Here is a 25,626-nt window from a genome sequence, read left to right as displayed (position 1 = left end):
GAGGTCGGCGAAATGAGTACCAGTGTACTGGTCCCGGTGTATGCCCCGGTTAGAATAGGTGTACCATATCCCTGTGTGTCGTAAGAGGCGACCAGGGTTGGCGTCAGGAAGGGCATCCGGCCATAAAACATTGCCTCAAGAAAAAGCCAACCCCTGCACAGCAGGGAAAAATGGCTGTAAAAATGGTCATTATTACATATATATATATATATATATATATATATATATATATATATATATATATATATATATATATATATTTAAGTCTAAATAACTTTCATTGCATGCAGTGATTATTTGTTTAAAAAAAAAAAAGCAAACCTTAACATCTATGAACAATATTTATGATTCCCTTTTTCTTTTTTAAAAATAATATACAATGTCGAGGCTCCTAAAAGTGCCAACATTGTTGAGCATATAAGAGCTATTTTCATTGTTGAGCATTTCAATTCTGTGTGCATCATTTTATCACTTGGAAGCTTTTCTTTAGTACACATAAGACAGGCTTATGAAAGAGTGAGGGAACAAAGTGTAATTATGCAGCATACTGACAGTGGGGCCACAGCTGAACACAGCAAGTTAGCGAAATGCACATAGTGGAGAGCAGGGGAAGAAAAAAAAGTAATCTGCAAGTAAGAGGGTTGGATTAGATGTGGTAAATGGAGGTAGAAAAAACCATGAGTATGGATGGGGGACACCAACATGAGATGGTGGTACTCTACTTGCTTTGAAGCCCTGAAGAAAAGACTGTGTTTGAACAGAGGAACAAATGGGTAGAAGTTGGGGAAAATACACCTTGATTTTTTTTGATTTTTTTTTTTTTTAGAGATGAACCTGGATGGGTTACAAGAAGAAGGTGTGTGTCTGGGAGGAGCCGGGGAGCTTCGGAGAACTGAATGAACAGAGAGAGGTTGCCAAAGGAGAGGCAGTAAAAAGGATTGGCCACCACCTATCTGTGATGTGAGGGCAATGGGCCTTGTGTTTCAGCCTCATCATGGGAGATGCTGATGGTTTTGAGAGCTTTTGATTTCATAAACTCCAGGAGAGACAGATTTGATGCAAGATCGCAGTACTCCATTGAGCTGCGGACAAAGGCTTGGAGGTTGTGATTCGGTCTAATTTTTCCAATCAATGACTTGGAACAATGGAGGATGCCCAGTCTGCAGCTGACTTTGGAGGGCAATTACAGCTGTGTTCCAATTGCCCTCTCTACTGCAGCCGCGCCACTTGGGGGAAATTGTAATTCACTCGGGTATGTGAGCAGTTTGCTCACAAACTCCTGGTTGGCTCTACACAGGAAGAATGCAGTGATGCCACGTCTTCTTTGCTTGTATGAGAATGTTAAACACAATCTCCTGGAATTGTATCCAAACTTCAGCGAACCACAATATTCCAGGATATTTAAAAGATTGTGTCTTGTGGTGATTTCACATAGGCTCCTCGTGGCATTATTTATTTGCTTAGTCCTTTCTTCATGGCTTCTCCACTTCTCCTGTCTGCTTTTCTGTGTGTTTTGTCTGTATTTCTCTGCTCAGCCCTTGCTTAAATTCAGTACTTGTCATGAACAAACCTTTTCGAGAGAGTTACGGAACTTTGTGGAGGTCAAAACCATGCTGTCTTCGACAACTATGCAGTTTCATCAAACCTACAGGAGTGCCAGAGCTTTCTGATGTCAAAACTATGACGTATTTGGTAGTTACTTACTTCAAGCAGCTCATTGAGACATTACGAATCGATTACAGATGGTCATTGGTCATCTTTTTTAATCCTCTCTTCGTGATTCCCACAATAACAGTTTATATCGCAGAATCAAATATAAATATGAACTTAGGCAGAAGAAGGACCCACGTGCTGCCTCTCAAGTTGTGCTCCTGACCATCCCACATTCAAGCATGATGCATATAAAATGAGGTGGCAATGAGCCAAGATGAGTAACAAATTGGAAGTTCATCATTTGGAGAAATACTGCTCATGGTTTGAATTTATGGTTTGTGCAACTAATTTTGGCTTTTATGGGATTGAATTTCTCAGATTGCTTTGTTGTTGTTTAAAAAAAAAATCTGCTTTGAAGGTAAATGCTTGACTGCAACATTTTCATCCACCTGTTCTCATTGTTAGGTGTTCACCTAACCGAGATAGTTATGCATGCATGCATCATCATCTTGAGGGGTTGCTTCATTGCTGAGCGTTGACACTACCATTAAAACGTCTGATTGCTTCTTGCAGCATGTGATTCACAATGGTCGTAGGATTCACACAGACATGGCCCACCAGTTGCACGTGTTGCAGAGGCTTTGCCTCAACCTCCTGGAGATGCGAATGTTGATTAAGATGGATCCTCATGACCAGGTAAATTGTGACTTTTTTTTCCTTTTTCTCTGCATAGCAATTGCTTGTATCTAATACATTCTTCCTCATTAGTTTCTCTCACTTGCCTTTTCTCTCATGCAAGGAACTAATTATAAACAAACACACTGGATGTTCCCAATAGAGAAGGCTCATCTGCTTTCTTCGGATAATCCCATGGTCCAGGTCTCTCTTGTAATCACTAAGCAAACATGCATCGGATTATATGTTCCTGGGTGGGTTTAATATATATATATATATATATGTATTTTTAGTCTATCCCAACACTCTGATCATCTCCAGTATTATTGGTGGTCCCAGAGTCATTATCCAGCTACATTGTGTCACGCATTCATTTTTATCTTGCCAAGAATGAAAAGGAATCTTATTTGGAGCAGATTAAAAAAAATCATTTTGTTCCACTCTTTAGAGAGATGTTGTGCATTTACCCCACAGTACTCCCTTGAGACCAGACTTGGTGGCTCAATTGTTAGAGCGTCCACTCTGAGTGTGGGAAGTCTGTGGTTCAAACCCCGGCTGTGTCGTACCAAAGAGTTTAAATGGTCCATGCTGCTTCCTTAATTGATGCTCAGCATTTAAAAGGATAGAGCATGGAAAAACAATGCTGGGAAGGCAACGACAAACCACCCAGTATAACCAGTGGTGTGGTGCCGGAGTCCTGAAAAAATGTCGGCCATGATGTCATCACCAAATCTAATCTACCGTCACATCATATTTTATAACGACACGCACCATTTGAGTGCCCAAAATGAGTGAGAAATGAAATACGCCCATTTTACCATGCTGGGCAATACCATAACTAACATACACCATATTTAATCCCACAACTAAGGATCCCCTTTTTATAAAAAGTCAGATAAATTCAGTCTCTTTTTCGACAAAACTACGGTATGTATTTTAAGAAATGAAGAAAAGTTTTTGTTTTTACTATTTTGTTGTTGTTGTTGTTGTTGTTGTTGTGATGTTGTTATGATGTTGTTGTTACTATTGTAGTACAGGTTTACATGATACCTGTAGCAAGTCACATCTAATCTGGCCTGACCTGACATTACTGAGTGCCGTCATCTTTAAACTGCAGTGGTTTGTGGGATATCTTATGCAGTCTTGAACATATATATTTTTTAAAATATTTAAAACTATGACTTCAATAGAAGAATTAAAATTGTTCGGTTATAATATATCAGTTTGCTTTTAAAACATTGCACCTAAACTTTAAAAGATATACATCGACATGGCATCAAAATACAAGATATCCCTCAAAAATCCTGAAGGACATTTAGTGTGGAAGAAAAGATATCTGAGATGTTCAGATTCCAAGTCAATTTTCTTTATTGAAACCGCCACTGTCTGACCCACTCATCCTTCTTCAGCCTCACCCCTGTACCGGAAATCCCCCATTAAACCAGAGCTCAAGCATATTATAAAATTGAAGGCAAAATGATGCCGCGACAGTACTGCCCCGTCGGACTGTTGTGGGGCCGGGCGTCGGCCGCGAGCACGATCGCGAGATGGAGCTGCGGAGTCGGCTCAACAGATCACCCGGAATGTATAAGTCGTCACCCCGGATAAGTCCGGAGCCGACGGGTCCTCAATCGGACCGAAGTTCGCCAATGAGGTCGACCACGTGGGGTAGGGTCGATTGCCAATTTCAATTTACCTCAATACCCACGTGGTCCAACTACCAGGGAAATTCACCCTCAGCCGACTTTGTCCGAATCGAGTCGCGATTGCCGACTCGGATCCGGCGTAACCGAGCAGAATTATCAAAGTCGAGCCGGACCCAATGACAATTTACCGGCCGAACGACCGTACTAATTCTCAAACACTCGTCATGTTGAACCAATGGAGGAAAGGACACGAACGAGCTGAAACATTGAACGAATGGGGTTTATTTATACACCAGTAATTGGGGAACGAGGGAAGCACGTAAGAGCAGGATTAAACCGAATATTAATAAATGCACGTATATACAAGCAAAAACACTTAAACAGTTTACTACTTAACAGACGGGCCCACGGACACACACATGCACACACACCCAAAAGAAATGGTGGTTGAAGCCTTTATTGCAGACTTCAGCTCGGAGGGACAGGCGAGATGAAGACCAGGATCTATCTTGGACCTGTCCGCCTCGTGCTGTCTTCAAGTCGACTCGATCCACGGAGGAGGAGGAGGAGAACGATGGCCAAGATGATCACCAAAAACCACCTCTCCACGACGATGAAAACGACGATCAACCAGACGACCACCAAGGTCACGACGCCGAAGACGATGACCAACCAGACGACCACCAATGCCACGACGACGAAGACGACAACCAACCAAATGACCACCAAGGCCACGACGAAGACGACGACCAACCAGATGACCACCAAGGCCACGACGACGACCAAGACAAGCCGATCTCCGGCACCTCGAACCTGATCACTGCCAAGCCGACCAGACCAGACAAGTCGATCTCCGGCACCTTGAACCCTATCGCCAAACCCTGACGCTGACGTTCACCCCTGATGCTCACGTTCACCCCTGATGCTCACGTTCACACTGACCTCACGTTCACACTGACCTCCTTTCCAAGGCCCTGGCATTTCTTGTATGCCATTTCTCCTGTGGGAGGGGGTGTCGTGGGAAGGATCACCGTCTGAGATGTCTCGCCTCCCATTGGTCCGGGGTTCATGAGAAAGTCGGTGTCTGAGACGTTTCACGCCTCCCATTGGTCGAGGGCTCGTGAGAAAGTCGATGTCTGCGGCGTCTCACCTCTCATTGGTTGAGGGGAACATTCCATCTCTCTGGGGCAGAGTCGGAGCTCTGGTGGCCGAGGAAATTCCACGCATGTATGTGGTCGGACGCACGTATACAATGGCGTCGATGTGAGGAAATGAGGTGAAGGCGTGTTGTTATCAGGGGTGTAAAAATCCTAACTATTAAAAAAACGCACAGCGCACGTACATTTCATTCCCATTAGACAAGGGAAAAGGGAGCTATCTATCCACATTTACTTATCGATATAACTGAGCTATAGGGCCTGTATGTTAAGTGCAGTAAGTTTCCAAATTCGCAACACTACTGCGTTGATTGAACGGAAGGTACAAACAAAATACATAATGTTGTAGAATAAAAGGTGTTGACTGTCCATGTATAAATATGTCACAGCAAAGACAAATTGTCAAAAGCAAAATGTACTCTAATATCATGCTGGGACGTGTACATGACACCCAGAGTGGTATACGATGGTAAAGGTATTCTTGTGGGAGGGTTGGCTTTGATACTGCATCAAGAAAAGTTGGCTTTAATTGATCTATGACGACTGTCTCACGACCCTCATTAATATTGAGTATGAAGGTCTTCTCTGAGCGTTGTAGAACTTTGTAAGATCCGTAATATGGTTGCTGCGAGGATTTCCGGACAGCGTCATGCCGTATGAATATGTGGGTGAACGTGGAAAACTCCAGGGGAATAACAGCTGGGCGTGATGAAGGCTTGTGTGTTGATGTGACCCCGAGGCCCTGCATGGCCATACGAAGTTGGTTTTCATAGTTTGTGGTGTCTGGCAAGGTGTCATCGGACGCTGAGAAGAATCCTCCTGGGAGACGAAGCGGTGCACCGTACACTACCTCTGCAGTGGAGCATCCAAGATAGTCTTTTAGATCAGCTCGTGTACCTAGCAGAACCATAGGTATGATGCCCATCCAGTGTGTGGAGTTGTCATGCATTTTCAGGGAAAACTTGAGTTCAAAAGACCGACTGGATCCACATCCACCCTCTCGAAACGCCTATCTGGTATTGAAAAGATACTGAGTGGTGTGACTGTATGATGTTAGATCCTGGAGCGTTGACATTGAAGATATTGCTTGGTCCAATGACACACTCGGCATTGATGGATGGCCAGATGGAGCAGTTGGTGATGAGTTGCTGGGTTGCTCGAATACCTCAGTGTGCGAGCGAGTGAAAAGTGTTGAAGAATGGATGACGGAATACCGCAGAAATGAAAGGGCATGACTGTCCCGTCGATGTATCACACAGGAGGGTAGTGTTTGTGTTTGGGAGTGGTATCTCGTGAAATGTAAGTGAACTGGCGCAAATTGTCGACGGTGGAGCTCCGTGTCCTCCTATTGTGCTGCTGCAAGTGCATTAAAATTGATGGCCAGTGTGCTGGTAGAAGACAATGCCAATACCTCAATGCATGAGAGAGCGTTGGCTGCCGAGTTTGCGATTCCTTTGATGTGCTGGATATCGGTGGTGAATTGCAAGATTGATATAACTGAGTTGGCGATGTGTGCAAGGAGAGTGAGAGCCAAAATGGGTAGATCTGACCATCAGAACACTTTAGCGTGCGTACCAGTTGTGAGTAACTCATTCAGTGGCTACAGTATTGTTGCTGTGTTTGGGATAATTTGATGATAAAATTTGACGAGGCCCAAAAACTCTCGCAGTTTGTGTTGAGATGAAGGTAATGGGAAATCCCAAATAATCTGCACCTTCTCCTCGAGCAGATGGATGCCTCGGTGTTAAACACAGTGGCTGAGGAAATTCAACTCCGGAATGCCGAATATGCACTTTGTGCGATTGAGGACGATGCTGAAGTCATGCAAACGGATGAAGAGGAGACGTAGGTGTTACTGATGTTCTTCTGTGGTTGCGCTGGTTATTAGAATATCATCTGGGACTGAGACTTAACTCTCTAACCAGGTCTCTTCGGAGAATCCTTTGCTATCGCTGGTCAAACTTTGTGTCTAATGAGCATTTGCTGAGAGAGACTTGGAGATTTATTGCATGGAAGTCCGTGAGCCTCAGCCCTGGCTGTATGGACATGTGGCTTGTTTTCTTGACACTGATCCTGCTCACCAGATTCTCTCAGCGAGGGTGCCTCATGAGTGGAGGAGGCCAACGGGCCGACTATGTGCCTCGAAGTTGCAGCATGTTGATTGGCATCTCAAGGATATGAGGGTGGGCCAGGCATCTGCCCAGGGGATGGCCAGACAGGCCCTTGGCGTACCGGTCAAAAGTGGACGCAGGGACGTGCTGCTCTGACGCTTGCTCCCATAACTGACACTGACCTATATACACATAGCAGAAGTGTAATCCCTGGAGCACCTGATCGATAAAAGGTTGAAAGGTTTTTGCAATGTTGCGTATGCCGAACGGCATGCGAAGGAAGTTGAACATGCCGAAAGGCTTGGTGGCTGCTGTCTTCGGGATGTTATCTGGATCCACGGGAATCTGATTGTACGCACGAACGACGTTGACCTTGGAGAAGATTGTCGTGCCATGGAGTGTAGCGGTAAAATCCTGAATGTGTGGAATGGGGTAACGGTCAGGAACAGTGGCATTGCTTAAGGACCGGTAATCCCTACAAGGACGCCAATTCACAGGTGTCTTATTGGCTACCATGTGTCGCAGTGAAGCATAGCTGTTAGACGATGGTCTGATGATCCCATGTTGTAAAATATAGCCAAACTCCTGGTGGGCGATGCATAATTTCTCAGGTGCTAGTCAGCGAGCATGTGTGAAAACATGGTCCCGTGGTCTCAATGTGATGTCTGATCTGGTGTTTGATGGACTGGATTGTCGCCGATGGTCACGTTATTGATAGAAAGTCATGAAGTACTTTCTGAAGAGGGCACGTAGCAATAGATGGAAGACTCGTGATATTCACCGACAAAACGGTGGATGCTTCCCCGAGAACACTAAGCTGTGTTGAGGCATCCAATTGACGGCAACATTTGACATCGATGAGGAGATTGAAATGATGCAAAAAAAAATATGCACCCAGGACAGAGTATCTGGTGCTGGCAATATTAAGCACCCATGAAAATGAGTGACGTAAACCCTAATCGAGCCAGAGGAGACGTTCTCCAAAAGTATCAATGGCACTGTTGTTAGCGGTATGTAATGAATATCCCTGTCGATTTTTCTGTTCAGCGACAGATGTTGGCACAATGCTCACCTATGCCCTTGCAGCCACAAAAAAACAAAGTCCACTCGTACGATCCATGAGGAAGAAAAGGCGACTGACGTATGGCTCAGGTGAACTCGTCACTATATGTTGATATGTTGTGGGCCTCGTCATTTCCCTGTGGCTGGTATGAGCATGGTGCTCTACACTGACGAGCATTAGCACCAAAGGTCACATGGTACCAACACCGATCTGGAGTGTTCACAGAAGGTGAAGGTGAATGTTATCTTGAGATACGGAGCTTCTCTGTTCCAACAAGGGGTACACAAAGATGGGTACAACTGGTATTGCACAGCATGGAGCTCCAGGACGAGCTTCTTAAGGTCCACCATTTCAGATTGTCGGTGTGTGACTGGGGTTGAGGTACCACATCAGCCAAAGTTGGTGTAACTGCGTCAGATGATCATCCAGACCTGCAGCGGCAGTTCGTGGCAGCTCTACATTAGCTGCAAGTATCATGTGGACTTGTGGTGGTAAATGCTGCAAGAACAGCTCACGAAGGAGCGACTGCTCGGAGGTGGCATGGCGGTCACCGAGAAGCTGCTGCATATGACACAGTAGTGTAGGTCTTCGATATCCTAAATCCTCGGTTGTAAAGAGTTATTGAAAGCGGTGGTGCTCAGAGTGGGTCATGTGATTTGAGCGCAGCCTTCAAAATCGCACATAGGTTGTTCGTTCAAGTTGTATTAAAATAATCCTCACCTCCGTCGCATACTCTGGTGACAAGAAACTAACAATGTATTTGAACCACATCAACTTGGTTGTTAGGTTCCAGGTATTGCATTTGGCTTGGACTTGAGTAAACCACAGCTGCGGGTAATTTGGCCAGAATGGTGGCAGCTTTATCAAAACCGCTGCCACCGATGAAGCTGGTTGAACAACCGGGAGGAGCATGGCTGGTTGGGCATTCTCGGCGACTGGTTGCATGCATGTAACTCCTTGTCTGTCCATTTGGATCATGTTGGGGTCACCAATTTAGCGTGTAAGAAAAGACGTCCGAGACGTCCGGATTCCAAGTCAATTCTCTTCATTCCAACCACCACCGTCCGACCCATTCGTCCTCCTTAGTGGGGCAACTTAGCATAACAATTGTGCATTTTGTGAGGAAAGCACCAAATTTGGCACACTAGTAGCCTGTCATATTATGAACAGATTTGGATATTGGGCCATCTCAAAATTTTTGATGGCAGTGGAAAATGGCTGCCACAGCCATCACCGGCTGAATTTGAGATGGCCCAATATCTAAATCTGTTCATAATATGTTTGGCTACTAGTGTGCCAAATTTGGTGCTTTCCTCCCAAAATGCACAATTGCTATGCTATATTTAGCTAAGTTGCCCCACTACCTTCCGGTGTTTCCAGTACCAGAAATCGCCCAATCAACTGCAGCTCAAGAATATTTACATATTATAAAATCGAAGGCAAAATGATGCTACACAGCCGTTCCTGGAGAGTGAACTCTTATTTCAATGGGAAATAAAGGGATTCATTAAGATCCCCTCCACCAGACCCCCGATTGCCCACACGTGTGCAGTAAGGCACCACATATTTGAGAGGTTAGGTTTCAGAAGACCTCGTGAAAATATAAACATGTAAATATGATGCCTGTTTGGAGATGTACTGTGATAAAAAAAGTTTTAAGTACGAAACCACTCAAAAAATTCTCAACTTATTGTTTAAAATGATGTATGAATGCCTCTGTAGACATAGCTGGTTACACTTTTGGGGTGTGCTCCATTAGCAAGCAGCTTGCTATCCGTGTCACTTACACAAATGGCACACTTGATTCAAAGTGCACAAGCAAGCACTCCAACGGAACGGAGTGCTTGGCACCGCTGAACAACATGGTAGTCATCATGGAAATGATGCTATCGTACTCGAGCAATGCTGTCTGAGTCATTGTTTTCAGTTTTACTCGCTTCTATGGTGACAACTTCCCTGAACAAATTTATTGTATTAGCAGTGGCTTCAGAGTACGAGCAAAAGGCAAAGAAAGATTAAGAAATGGAGGAGCCCCTTGCCAAGTTATCTATGGACCTCCCGCTGTGCATGTGGGGGACGGGGGGGGGGGGTGGGGGAAGGGGTTGCCGGGTGGAGGAGTTTTGCATGTTTGTAGATCTTGAAGAATTAGGATGAAAAGTCTGAGTAAAAAATTAATGCACGTTTCAATAATATTTAGAGTGTCCCTAACAGGGTTACGCATCTCAGCATGGCATTGGTTTTAGTATCATTTTGAATCCGACTTTGGCGGCCATTTTTGCCAACATAACAAAGCTCGTCGCTTAGCCATTTGCTCCACTTGCCGAGCGGCTTGCAAAATGGCTCGTATGGAATGACTGGCTTCAAAAGCGACAACAGGCCGCTTGCTGATGGAACACACCCCTGCTCATGCTGATCACACAAACCAAATTTAAATGGAGAGTATAAAGGGTAGTGTGCCTACGCACGCATGCACGCACACTGTAAAAAAAATAAAAAATATATGATCACACGCCGTCATCTTCCCTCGGACGAGTGAAGGATTTCATGGAGCATGGAGGAAGATTAAAAGTGAGGGATAATGAGGGTTTAATGAGAGATTGTAATTGTGGGGACTTAGAGCTGTCCAAACAAAGTCGTGGAAAGTCGTAGATCATTTTGACATTTGCGACATTCTGAATATGAGGAACTACTTTGTGAATACGGTGTTTTTTTTATTATTTAATCTAAAAATGGAGAAAAATGCTTATAAATAGCAACCAAGAAATGGGTACATAAATCATGTTGACAAATGTTGGGTTGAAAATGATTAATTGATTTTCATGTGGGTCTTTTTATATATTTATTTTTATTATTATCTTGATATATATATATATATATATATATATATATATATATATATATATATATATATATATATATATATATATATTTTGCTGCTGCGGCTCTGCCTCGGATGGATCGATGTGCCTGAGCAGCACTGCAGTGCACCCTGGCAGCACTATTCCCCTTAGTATAACTCTTGCCAAGAAACTGCTTCGGCAGCACCAACGCTCTGTAAAATAATACGGTGCATCAAATCAAAATTGATTTTCTTCAGGCTGTTTATTATTATTATTTTTTCATCATGGAAATAGCCAAATGTTAAATATGTTGTTTCTGAACACTTTTTTGAGTTTTCTTGTTTCACTTTTCATTCAGTGATGTTGTCTATGTGCTCCACATTACAGCTGTGATATTTTTCTTTTTTAGCTGTATGCATGCTGGACTGCCTCAATTTCCCCACTGGAAAGAATAAATCTATTTCACATGTATGCATCTTATGTTCAAGTTAGCCCACAATACAATGAAACTTTACAAATGTGATGGGGAAGGTTTTGATACCCATTAAACCACCATTATATTTATCAATTATGAACAATATTCAGAGATTAATGTGTTTGTTATGAAACTGCTTCCTTGACGCGGCTACAATTTTTCCTATGTACTTCCTCCATCCGACAGGTGATGCAGGTCGACTGAGTCACTCAGTTCCACAACTGTCGCCTTCAACTCCTTGAGAGTTGTTGTGTATTTGTGTAAAATCTTGATGCTTAAATTAGTTGCACAGTTTTAATTGGTGACTGAGGGTGACCCTGCCATTCCTAATCACCTCTCTTTCAACGAGAAAAATGAACAACCTGTCGCTTCAATTGCTTAATGGAGGAATTCAAGAATGGGGAGCACCATCATCTTGTATATGAACCATTGTGTGCCCATGTCCAAGCCTCTCGTTCCACAAACACAGTCCACAGATTAACACCCACATGAAACATAAGGACTTCATTCAGTGCGCTGTTGCTTTTGAAACACTGTGGTGAACAATTTTTCCATGCGATTTATTTTGACAGCACGGCATCAGATCGCATATGACAATCATTGCTTTCCAGCCTTCAAAGGAATTACAAAACACTCCCCCTTTTTTGTGATCTCCCTGTACTAAAGAAGTAAATAATTTTGTCTCATTGTGAAACATTTCTCATTAAACGTTGAGCACTTTTGGATGCAACAAATTTGTAATGATCATTGTGTCGCTACATTTACTCACTGTCAGGAGGACCCCTCAAGACCATCCAAGTGATGTTGTTCCAAGTACATTGACCAGAAATGTATTTGCAACAGCTTATTGTATCATCATCACCATCACTTTTGCCCATATTGTCCCATTATATTTTTATCTTTTGTCTCCTCCTCCACCCTGTATCAGAGCCAACGTGATGCTCTTTTTGATCTGCGAAACATTGCTTTTGACAACATGGAGCTGCAGGACCGGCACAAATCGGTTTATGCAAAAGATTATAAAAAACTCGGATTTCAGGTGAGTTTATACTGGAATGCTGCAAAATCGCAAGCATCATAGCATTGGCTTGAAAGGTGATCTGGACATGTTCGGAGTGATGAATGCTGTGCACTCTGCTGCCCAACGAAGGATGCCAGTCCACGCCTTGTGATTTATTCTCTGATGCCTTTTCCAAGCCGCTCGGGGTGTTGAGATGCGATTGGGGTGATTGAGATGTTTGAGATGAGATGGGCTCATGCTTATAAAGCGTGGCCACCCAAATCCAATAAGCAAATTCAATAAAAATCGCACTTGAAGTCGTTTTTATGACTGAATAAAACACCAACGTGCACAACTTGCCCACGGGCAGATTTGATCCTGCTCTGATCGTTTGTTGTTTATGTGCTCGAAGTACTTGAATAATGCAATACCGTTTTAAGTGATGGTTTTTGTTCACCCTGGAAATGCTGCACAGGACTTGTAGATCAGATGAAAAAACGATCATTAAAATATATATATATTTTTTTTACACAGTCCTGCAAAAAAAAGGCCTGTTTTCACTTTGTACAAATCTCTTAATGCGTCACTTTATTACCTCCACCACCAAAGATGGGCGGAGGTTGTTTTCACCACTCTGTCTGTCTGTGAGCAGGATATCTCAAAAAGTTGTGGGTGGATTGGGACTAAATTTTGTGGACAGGTTGGATGTGTGACAATGACTAACTGTTTAAATTTTGGTGAAAATCCGGATACATCAACTTAATTTTTTTTTTCAAGTGATTCATCACAATTGAGAGATGAGCCAAAAACGATATATAGCATGATATTTCAAAAAGTTGTGGATAAGTTGTGAGAAAACTTGGTGGATGAGTTTGTGAGGTGACAAGAACAAGTCGATTAGATTTTGGTTAAGGTCCGGATCCAGGTCCAGCCTATAAGTGGGATACAAAATGTAAATCGTTCACCCCTGGTGGAAGTATGCTCTCTACTGAGTGTCATTGTAGTTTTATAACGTTTGTGTTCAGCCATCATTCGAACAAAAAAAAAAAGTTCATAAAACTTCCTGTTGTGGTCAGCCATTTCTATTGATTATTAGAGGGTAGGACTGAACAATTTTGTGTGTGTGAACTTTTGTAATTCGTTATTTATGCACAATATACAAGGCAATTCATGGAGAATAGGCTTACCAAACTCCAAGTGATGGGGTGAGTGTTTACATGGATCCCAAGTTTGTTGATTGTAAGTGAGGGTCCACCCAATCCAACCACAGGACCCAGCATTTCTGGTGCCATTGTGTAATTTACTATTGTAGTCATATTTGTGACAGGACTTCCATATTTCTTTGCGGTAGTACTGTTGGGAAACGTTCCTGAATAAGGGCCATGCATGAGTCATTGCTTCAAATGCAATGTGTGTTCTAATATGTAACCTGTGAATAGCACCTGACCATGATTCAGTTAGTCCTTAAAGGTCTCTACAGCAAAGAAGGAAGTAATGGACTGACTGTTTGACAGTCCTTTGGCAGCTTTAAATGTTCATCAGCCTTTCCTCCACAGAGTGGGAGACTTGAGTTTTGCAATCACTGTCTCTTTCTGTCTGTCTTTCTGTCTGTCTTTGTCTGTCTGTCTGGGCCATAACATTTTTACCATTTGAACTTTTGTCATAAATTTTTTAACAAAGCTTTATAATGAGAATATGGAGAAGACAAATTAATAATTTGGTCAAAAGGTCAAAGGTACCACTTAGCATACGGAAGAAGAAGAAATCTAAATACAAAGCGGATGGGTTTTGCATTTTCAGATGCGATCGAGGTGCCTTTCTACATCGCTCTTGCCTCGTTCCACCACTGCAAAGCTCGACTTGCACACCGAAAATAATTAAAACAAGAATTATAGTAATATAATAATTTATGAGCAAAACAAAAAAGTTGCATGAGACTACCATAGAAATTTATGAAAAATAGGTAAACATGAAAAGTACTTTTGGTCTTCGATTTCAAATATGTAATGTTCTAAATCGGCCCCAAACAAAAGTGGTACTTACCGTCCACAATGCCTTCTTACTCTCATTTACTAGTTGGATGCAAGGCCACAATTTTGACCATTCTTGCTGCAATTTAGTGAATGAATGAACTCTTCTTTTTTCTTTTGATGGAGTCTCCAACAAATTGCACCCTTCGTCACTTTCAAATTTCAGCTATTACGAGAGGAAAAACAGAATAAAAAGCCACAAAATGTGAAATGCGGAGATAATCGTACCATCGTATGACACTGTGTTCACTGTTGTAAGATTCCTGAAAACCTCGTTCTGGTTGATTGTTGCGCAATGCTTACTTTTTTTCTGGAAACCCAAGGTTCATTGGGAGTCAACTGGGGGTTTATGTTCCATCAACCCGATCTAATCCAACCCTCTTCCAGCCTCAATGGGTCAGCTGGTTAGGAGGTGAAAATACAGGCCAAATCAACCAGATGCAAGTTGCTTGAGACCATTGTATTTAACAGAAGACCCTTCTTTTAGCAAATTATGGAATTGAGCAAGATTTCCCTCTTTGCCTCGTGGTCATTAATACACTTCTTGCAATGTCACCCCAGGACAATGTGAACCCAGCACAAGACTTCATGGTGACACCTCCTGGTATGCTGGCTTTGGACAACATGCTGTACTTTGCCCATCAACACAGAAGTGCATACGTCAGGGTGAGGAGCGTGTGTAATGGTCGAGACTGTGACCCTGTTCCTGTTGAAAAAAGCTGAGCATGAATGGTTATTTGTCATGCCAATTGAGGCTTTGTTGACCGTGATCTCATTGCTGTACAGCATCCTGCATCAACAGTTTATTTGACTGGATGTCCATTTAACTCTAACTTTACTTAAATTTTATTTCATATTTTGCAAGCATGTCATTGGACGTCTTGCCCTGCAAAAGTATCGGTATTTCACAATTTACAAACTTGCTTGTAATTTTGTAAAAATTATTTTGATTTTGTGAGTGATTCCAAATAAGTTGTGTTGATGCTGAAAAGCAACTTATGTCATTTCTCCTTCATCCATTCTGGCTAACCCCACTGCAAGCTTATCTGGCAATTTAACGATATATCTGGCCTGACTGGATGGCCTTGAGGTACGCACACTCACCTCTAAGCTGTCTCGCCTGGTTTTGAATCCACTCATGGTGTCTCACGGGCAGGGTGATTCATCAATGCATGTGCTCTCCCTCGGATGAACGTTAAACGGGAGTCCCGTCTGCCAGTATTCGGTGGACCTTAATCCTATGGTGTCCTTTATATTACGAAAAGTGTGCAAGCTATCAGCGGCACCATGGCCAAATTACAAATTCCTGTCCTAACCAGCAAAGGGCACTGCATTACTGGCACAGCCGTGCCCTCAGCCGATGATGCTACCCTGCAGCCTTGTGCTGCATATGAACGAAGACGACTGCATCTGCAGCTTAATAGACAATTGAGTGTCACCCAAAACTACTCTGGCTTGCCATTTAATTTGCTATTAATGTCATAGATGAGGGTGAGGTTTGTAGTCTTCTTTCATATGCAGCACATGACTGAGTGTAGCATCATTTGCTGGGGATGGAGTTGTGCTGCTGATGCACTGCCCCCTGTTGGCTTGAGCAGGAATTTGGAATTTGTTCAGCATGTCAGCGATAGCTTAGGCCAAAAAAAAAAATGTTGCATTGGCGTAACGGGTCACTGAAAAATAGGGTAGGTCGGTCGGGATCTTTTTTTTTTTTTTTTTTTTCCTAATAAATCCCTCCCAAAATCTCCCCCGGCTCGAGTACCACCCTTTTTGTCGGCGGGTTCTGTCCGAAACATTTCCGGGTTTTTGTGATCGCAATCAACAAGATACTTGAAAACGATAGCAAAACAACAAAAATAGCAATAAAATAGGGTCGGCAAAATTTTTCGATAGCAAAAAAACAAAAAAAAAAAACGTAGGGTCGGCGGAATTTTTAGGGTCGGGCAGGTTACGCCAATGCAACATTTATTTTTTTTTTTGGCCTTACCTTCTCTTCGCAAAGGACATCGTGGGATCTTTAACGTCCACCAACAAATGCTGGCAGATGGGACATCCAGTTTAATGTCCATCCGAAGGACGGCAAACACAATGAATTGCTCTGCCTGCGAAATACTGGGATGACTATTTATAGTTGGGTCGAAATTTGAACTCAGTTGAGACATCTCGGAGGCGAGTGTGACTTTTGTGGGGTGTCTTAGAGTTTGCTAACCAGTGTGGTACACCATAGATGATATAATTTGCTCTTCTGGCTCAGGTATTAAATGGCTTTTTCTTAATTGAAGTATTCAGTTGCCTTTCCTTTGAAATGAATACTCGGTATAATTTGTTAAATACTGATACGATTCAACGTGGCCTTTTCCATGTCAAATCTTACTCATGTTTTATCATATTTTGTACCATCAGTTAGTGCTGGAGAACAGCTGCCGTGAGGATCGACATGAATGCCCTTTCGGTAGGAGCAGCATTGAGCTTACCAGAGTCCTTTGCGAACTTTTACAGATCGGTGTGCCTCGTGAGTATCTTTACATCTGCCATTGTGGGTGGGGAGTCATTTATGTATCTAGTGCACAAATCTGGCAGAGGTGAAATACCTTACACCTTTATTTGTCCAGATATGCACTCATTCATGTGATTGAAAGATTGTATCCATGCATTCAAAGTTACACACACATTACAGACGGATCATTTTAAAGTAAAATGTTTTGGTTCCGCATGTCTGTATTTGAATATTGTACAAATGTTTGCCATTTTCGTTTTTCTTTTAATGCACAAGATCTCGGCTCATGGATGAGTGATGTGATTGAGGATAAAAACGTAATAAATTGACATTGGGGCAGTGGGGTCATAGTTTGACACAGTAAGCAAGGGAATGAGTGTACAGAAAAAGAGGAGATGGAGTGAGTGAGGAAAGTAAATCAGAGGGGTTGCATTGGATAGGGTTGATGGGAGTACATAAAGATTGTGTGTGGGGATGGCAGAAGACAAAAGATTGTCCTGTACCCTCTTGAAGCCATGGATGGAAGAGTGGGATTGAACAGCCTCAGGAAGATGGTTCCACAAACACCAATGAAAAATCATTAATGAAAACATTTTTGGCAAAGGATTTGCATTTCTTTTGTATGTTATTTAAACCTGTTGTGGAAGTAAGGTTTGGTGGTTTGGTAGTGGGGGTTAATTGTAGCAGTCGGGGACATATGTTTGTGATCGTGGAGTGGTGCTCGTTTAGGGCTGATAGGATGGCCTTATAGGGATGTGCACTCGCCTCTGAGCTGCCAAGCCTGGGTTTGTGTCTTGGCCCAGCTACAAACTGTCATCCTTGTGTTTCACAGGCAGGGCGAGGCGTCTGTGTGTACCGTCCCGCAGATGGACGTTAAACTGTGTCCAGTCTGCCAGCATTTGTTAGCGGATATTAAAGATCCCATGGTGTCCTTCATTTAGTGCAGGTGTGCTGGCACCCTGATCATCTTACAAATTTCTGACAGCCTGTAGGTATAGTAGGTGTTCCACTAAACTGTGCATGCACTCGTCAACTCATCCCACCACCCCCCCTCCACCTTTCTTTTTTGTATACTTTGTCGAGGCTCGTATGAGAGCTAACACACAACGCACAGCAAGGGGGGCATGAGACGGGTGGGAGTGGGAAGGACAAAACAGTGGGGAACAGAGATATTAAGAGATCTGTGGAAGAGAAAGGGATGCGGTGGGGAACATGGGGCATACAAGATGGACATTACAGGGACTTTCAGGAAGGAAAGCAGGGAATTTGAAGGAGGTGGGCTTGGGTGGATTATCGGGGGTAGAAAAGATCGAGGATTTGGATGGGGGATGATAGGTGGTGGTGAACAGCTGTTTTGAAGGCCTGGAGGGAAGAATGGGATTGAATAGAGTGAGGGAGTTTATTCCAAAGGTGGGGAAAAAAGAGGAATGAAAGAGTGAAGGTGAGCAGTGATTCATGATTTTGGTAGTTTTACCAGAAGGGGGTTGTTGGCAGACCTTAAGTGCCTTGCGGAAATGTGGTGGGGACAAATCGCAGAGAGAGCAGGGGGGGATGGCGAGGCTGGAGAGGAGACGGTAGAAGACAGAAAGACCACCGACCAACCTGCGGTGAGAGAGTGAGAGGCCCAAAGACTCAGCCTCATTGGTCCCCTCCTTGGCTCAAGTATGGGAGAATATTGGCTGACTGGATTTAGCATTACTGGCAGTGCATCGCAGTCGGGGTATCTCGGTTGAGACTGATTGACACTCTTTCAATCTCACCCCGTTACCTTGATTTTGTACTTTACTATTTTGTGAACCTCTGCTACTTACTCATTTATCAGGCAACTTTAGCGCTCCCCCTCTCCCCCACCCCACCCACCTTCAGGAAAATCCTGTTTGCGCCCCTGAATACACCACCAAAAAGACATTGATAAAGAATTTGTGATTCATTGGGAACGATATCCCTTTTCCATCTTCACCTACTCTCTTCAATAAGCGTTGATTAAACATATGAATAGTGCAGCACATGAGATAACGGAGAAATTACCTTTTGGGTAAAAGGGAGGTGGAGGTAAGTGTACATGTGCCTTATTTATTAAAACAATATACAGATCAGCCAAACAGTCAATTCAGACCAGCCAAACGGGGTGCTCAAAAAGAGAAGTGTGGTCTGGGGAAGGGAGATAATTTTGGATAGACTGGTTTTTTTTTTTTTTCTAATTTGTGTAGATGCTGTTCAAAATGGGTGTTTTAGGCCAAAAACAAAACAAAACTTTGATTCATTAATCTATTGAGTTTATATTTTTCAATTATTTGTTACTTTGTCAAAATGCCTGTGAAAATGGTAAATATAAATATCCCGAATGGCTTGATACAAGTTTTCAACACTCAACACATTTTCCCACGAGAATACTTTCAACGCATTCTCTGTCTTCTGCCATCTCCTTTCTGGTTTTGCACCTTCTATTTTTTTCTTGCTTTATCCCTCACACTCAGGTTTCTGCAGGGTGCACATGATCTACCAGCAACCCCCTTCTGGTGAAAGTCCCAAAATCCAGAATCACTGCTCGCTTATACTCTGTCCTCCTTTTTTCCCCACGTGTGGAACCAACTTCCGCAGTATCTTCAATCCCATTCTTCCCTCCAGGGTTTCAAGATAACCTTACACCACCATCTCAGATCACCACCCCCCCCCCCCCCAATCACCATCCAAAAGCATGATCTTTTCTATTCCCGTTAACCATCTCCAAGCCAACTTAAATTTTTTTTCCAGTTTTCTTCGTGAGAGTTTGTGGCTGTCTCCATCCTGTTCACCACCTGTGTCCTCCCCAAGCCCTCATTCTTCCTCCCATCCCTTATTTTTCAAGTCTCCCTCTATTTTGTCCCTCATCCTTGCTGTTGGTATGTTTCCCACCTCCTTTTTCTCCACTGTTCCTTTTGTTCTGTTACATCCTGATCTCTTCTATGTTGTCACATCATCCCCTCACGCTGCCTTACCTTCCCTTTCTCTCATGCTGCCTTCCCTTACCATTGCACTGCCTTCCCTACACCTCCCCTCATGCTTACCCCCCTCTCCACCCCCTATGGACATCTCCCGGTGGTCTCCACATGCTTTGTTAACGTGCTGTTTTAACGTACCCCATTTCATTCAATCCTGGATTACCCTCCCCCCCCTTCTCCACAAGTCCCACTACCAAACGCAAGTCGAGAACACCTCCCCTCATGCTTACCTCCTCCCAAACGCCCTCTCTGCTTCTTCCCTCCTCGCTTCCCCATCCCAGAGTGTATCGTGACATTTGCTGAGGCGTCGCTCTCCCCACCCCACCCCCCACCCCACTTCCTCACTTTCCCCCCTTCCTAGCTCCCCCTTCCTCACCCCTCCTAACTCCACCCCTCCCTGCCTCCTCCCTCTCTCTCTCTCTCTCTCTCCCTTCTCCCTCCTCTCTTCATCCCCCTCCCCTTTCCCTCCCCTCCTTACTCCCCCACCCTTAATATTCCCTTCAACGAAGTCATGAGTTGTACTTGCTCATACTGTATTTAATATAGGAGGCTATTCTTTAATTTTATTGGATTAAAAAAATCGATCTTTCCAATTTTTTTTCTGATTTCATTCCAGATTTCAACATTATTTAGGCCATGAGTTCCAATCGTCAAATATGGAATCAGATTTTGAAGTTTAGCTTTTAATAAGCCGATACAATACATTCAATCTTGCCAGGAGCCAAATTTCACCGAGTTTCATGCAAGCACTCAGCGTTTTAGGCCTGATTTCAACCCATTAATGAGTGCAGATTTTGATGCGGTCAATACACCTTCGTTAGGCATCAAATATGATAGTCCATGGGCCAGACCCCTGATTTTCATGAATTTGTATCATCTGAGGACAGGTAACACTTTTGGGTTTATTAAATAGGTATATGTGTTTGGGACACAAAACAGCATGATAGACCTCTGTGCAGAGTAGCTTAGTGTCATTATACAAGCTTGAATGCATGGGGGGGTCTTTTTGTAAAAAACGTAACAATCACCTAAACTGTTGAAACTCATTTACACATCAAGTCAATACAATCAATACAGTTACTAGAAATGGAAAAATTGTGCATTAATTTATCAATTAGGTGTGTTTGGACATGCTCAATATTATGAAGTACTTTTTAAATACATCACTTGACAAAAAAATATCATAACTTTTCCAAACCCACAAATTGTAAACAAGTTACATAGACAAAAACAATTTTGGAAATTATACTGGACTTAGTATTGCATAGCCATTTATAGTACTGCTGATATGCATTACTTTGATGTGAATATTGCTCACACAGATTCCTAAAAAAATATACATTTACAAACATGTGATAATGCAAACTGTCAGCTGAAGTCATTCTGATAGTGAACTGGGGACTCCAAATAAAATGTATATACCGGGTATGTATCATAGTTCATGTTGTAGTCTAATTTGCTCTATATTTACACAAGAAAACAAAATCTGCAAACATCGTTGCATATTGTTCAAATCTCGGCACGAATAACTAATATCATTATCACTCTGTCCTTCCTCATCAGATACTTCATCCATTTGTCCCTCATCCCTGATGATGTCGTCATCATACCTCATGTTATCACAGGACTGTAAGGTACAGGCATCGGTACAATTCAATCCATTTACCATACACTGACAACCTGGGAGGCTACAGACGCGCTTGCATTTGCAGGACATGAACTCAAGAACTACATCAGGAGCAGGAGATCCATTCATCCAGTTGATTTGGAGCTGCATTTGGTCACCAAGAATCCAACCAGTGCAGTCCAATGGGCTGGGAATGTTTGGGCTAACTTTCAGGCTACGGTGCCAGATTGCTGATTGATAGTTGACACGGATGGTGTGCATCTTCAGACAGTCCTTACATGGTGGCAATTGTCCTGACTCCACATTCCCTGCCTTTGTTCGGAATAACAGATAGCGCATCTCATTCACATCAAGAATATCAGACTGAGGAGTATACAATCTGCAAATAAATTCTTCAAGGCAGTCTTGGAGTTCAGATGATGTGGTCCAATTCTCTCCAAGTTTTGTGAATGCTTGCTGAAATCGGGTGTTTCCTTTGAGTAGCATCAGAGCTCTAACTTTTCCACGACCACCGAATGCACTGACTATCACAGCCAGTGAATGCATGCATTCCAATCAGAGAGTTACAGACCTGTTTGCCAAGTGATGTAGCCACTTTGCTAACATCTATAAATCGGGTGCGGTTTTTAGTGCCACATTTGATGAAGATGTTGCAGCTGATAGTTTCATGGAATGCCAGAGAGAGTATGAGGATGTTTGTATCCTCTGCAATGATGACAATCGATGAGACATCGGATGATGCATGCTTGGCATGAAGCAGGATATGTGTGTCTGCTTCCTCTTGTGATGTTTTAAGTTCAACAACTTCAACAGCTTCATCACAGGTAATCTTTGTACATGTTTCACCACTGGTAACATACATCGTCTTCTCTCCAAGTTTCTGATGCCTACGGGGTTCCTGCCATTGTTCCACAATGAATTGGATAAGCTTCGTCTTACTGGCACCACAACATAGAAGCCGTCGCCATTGTTGGATTTTGTGACCTGTTATTATGTTAGTGAATCTGATGCAAGTGTCAGACCCTCTAGTGGTTCGCTCTGGATCTTTTATTGATAGCTGTTTATATCCATCAAATACAACATCCACACGCTGACTGGATCCAGTGGCTCTCATAACATTGGCAAGTACCTGATCAGCCAGTTCATCAAAGGTTATGTGGTCTCCATTTGGTTTTCTGGATTAGGCTCATTCCGTCGATGATAGAAGCTGAAGGTTGCGTGATTTCCTCAGCTGAAGATACATTAGCCTCAAGTTTCCTGACCAGAGCAGCCTTATTTGTCTTCTTTATAGTTCCATCACAGTTGGCAAGTGACTATAGAAGAGGACCCAGGGGATACTGCAGCACCTCCTTCATTTCAATTTTCCGACTCGATGCAACCAAGAGCATGTGCCCGAAAAGTTTATGGTCAGTCTTTAGGATCACCTCCTTGTTTGATGTCTTTTTCGTCACCTTCTGTTTGATGCTAGCGAATGTTTTCAGCTGCAGTTTGGGTATTTTATGAAAGAATCTAATCATGGTCTGTTCAATCCTACACTCCTGGAATGTTGTGTATGCTGTCTCACCTTTTTTGCTGAGCTGTAAGGAGGTCATTGACAACATCTGGTGGTGCTGTAGCACCTGTCGAGAGGCTAACCAGTTCAATTGGTTCACTACCAAATGGATTCGTCCAGTTGTTTTCCATCAACTCTACAAGTGACTGGACTGCTTTCTCGTCTTTCTGTATTCTTGAAGGAGTAAGATCTACATGACTCAGTTCTGAGTTACCCACTTGTGTCATGTTTCGAAGTTGTTTCAGACATAGGCTCCTATACTCTGCATTGATGTAGTACTTGCTGACTGCCCCAGCTCTGAGACTAAATCCTTTCATTCCTCCTGCTGTCTGGGTATCTTTGTTGACAGTCTCCTCTATCGTTTGATCCACGGCAATACGACCAAATGGGTTATGATCGCCCAATTGTACAGAAAATCCTCCATTGTGCTGGAAATGATCGTATACATTTGGATGTGTCTCCTGGAGTGTGGTCATTTGGCAGTAGTATATTGATAAATACCTGGAGTAATCTTGTTTGTCATAAGCGAAACACCAGGGGATCATTGACCTGATGGCTGATAGATGTAGCATCCAATTCCCCTCTCTTGATGACCTAATCAGCACAAGCAGGTTCTCCACCAAATCAACAAAAGACATCCAGAATGTTATGTGGCCAACTGATCATTGCTGAACCGGAGATGGTTAAGATATTTGTCGAACAGATTGAATACTCGAACACATGATGCATCAGCCAGAACGGTATCTATGGTTTCATTGCTTACATTTTCCTGAAGTGATTCCAGAGCTGTGATCATTCCAGCCAGATGTGGCAAATCGTCAGACTGGTATTCTTCTCGCCAGATGGAGAAACCTTTCCATGCTAGCCTGAGCAGTGCTTCATACATCAATTTACTGAGACGGCCTCCACGATTGTAGTTACGTCCTTCAAGAACTGTATTCACTGAACCCTCTGCTATGATTCCAGATTCCACTGATATGTCACGCAAACCAGCTGAGCCGAATTGTTTACCTATGATAGATAAGAGATTGCATAGTGTATGGAATGCCCCCATCCGAAGAACGATGTTCTGGTTCATTTCTTCATTCTTCCAGGTGATTTCTGCTGCCTTGGCATACAAGGCCTGATCAAAAACACATGCAATCTCGGTGAGGTTCAACATCTTCTGGATATTCGGTTCTTGCTAAAGGACTTTGTGAACTGTTGACAGTTGTGTCACTGGTGCATTGATTGTTGGTAGATATCCCACTGTGTCTTTCTTGACATCTATATGATCACGGGATATGAGATATGATCTCATCTATATGAGATATGATCTTGACATCTATATATCATTTATATGACATCATGATGCATGTTGAAACCTGTCCATGAGCTGATGGTTTGATCACTGGTGTTCATTTCCCTCACTTTTAACCACAGCAGGTTACAGAGGTGTGCAGCTTGAATGACAGATTGGAAGTTCAAGGCAACGAACTTGGATACTGGGGGACCAATCCTTTCCCCTGCATTATAGTCAGGAATTTCCAGATGAACTGGAGTTATACTGCGCTTTTTGCTCGGTATTAGCTTCATGAGGCAATACCTTCATGAGTGGAGCAGTTGTGGCTTGTGGTTGTATAATGATCCCGTTGACTCGATGTGATGTACCCCCACCACTGAGAGTTTCTTCAAGGTGATCAATGTTATCAAAGGCTCGTGTTGTGGGAATGTTTGTATGGACATTTGTCGGCAAAATCACATCATTGTCTGCTGTCATTGCTTGCTTCTGAATACACAAGGTGGTATCCAACTCAACCAGTTTGGAGTAAGACATTCCATGGCCGAGGCGGTTGAGTATTTGAATTAGTTCAACATTTCCTGTCAGAGATTTCACACTCCATGGCAGCAATATATGTTTTGCTGGTATTATGGCACCTCCGCTAACTGCATACACGAAGTCCTGACCTATTGACTGAACCAGTCGGTCTTCAAGTGAATTGAAACCTGTCACTGACTGTTGTGCATCCCCAATCTGTAGAAATATTAAGAACATTATCAGAGATTCAGGGAGTTCCATGTAGTCAGCTGTCAGCTGGTCAGGTTGTGGTGGCCATAGTTTCTTCTTCATTTTCTTGATATCTGACCGCATTTGAGATGCAGATTTTGCCACCATTTCCTCTACATCACACTGTGGTAAAGAACTCTATTTGCTCTTAAGTTCATCATTCTCTTTGACAAGTGATCCAATTGTTAAATTATCAGGGTAGACAAGAAGTTTTCCATTGGTGGTGGTTACAAAATGGAGCGATTTGCCAAACTCTGATTCAAGCGGACGTC

At 43.0% G+C, this 25,626-nt stretch overlaps 1 protein-coding gene and 1 long non-coding RNA gene across 5 annotated transcripts in view; one reads left to right on the top strand and one right to left on the bottom strand.

The window, feature by feature from the left end:
* The window catches only part of LOC147023513 (uncharacterized), a 31,186-nt gene extending 14,384 nt beyond the window's left edge, over nt 1-16,802 (bottom strand). The window contains exons 1-2 of the long non-coding RNA XR_015060244.1: nt 15,755-16,802; nt 14,664-14,816 (exon numbers count right to left, since the gene is read on the bottom strand). This is a non-coding gene — a long non-coding RNA (uncharacterized LOC147023513). The remainder of the gene's footprint in view (nt 1-14,663; nt 14,817-15,754) is intronic.
* Nucleotides 1-25,626, top strand: part of LOC147023512 (engulfment and cell motility protein 1-like) — a 115,243-nt gene that overhangs the window by 44,498 nt on the left and 45,119 nt on the right. For all 4 annotated transcript variants that reach the window (XM_085888990.1, XM_085888992.1, XM_085888991.1 and 1 more), the window contains exons 11-14: nt 2,227-2,349; nt 12,549-12,659; nt 15,212-15,316; nt 17,054-17,162. In XM_085888990.1, coding sequence (XP_085745116.1) covers nt 2,227-2,349; nt 12,549-12,659; nt 15,212-15,316; nt 17,054-17,162 — 448 coding nt within the window. The remainder of the gene's footprint in view (nt 1-2,226; nt 2,350-12,548; nt 12,660-15,211; nt 15,317-17,053; nt 17,163-25,626) is intronic.

This window comes from Eptatretus burgeri, chromosome 7 (assembly GCF_056783735.1).
Source record: "Eptatretus burgeri isolate ZD-2024b chromosome 7, Ebu_testis_v1, whole genome shotgun sequence".
Lineage (NCBI taxonomy): Eukaryota > Metazoa > Chordata > Myxini > Myxiniformes > Myxinidae > Eptatretus > Eptatretus burgeri.
This window is presented reverse-complemented; position numbering and strand designations above follow the sequence as displayed.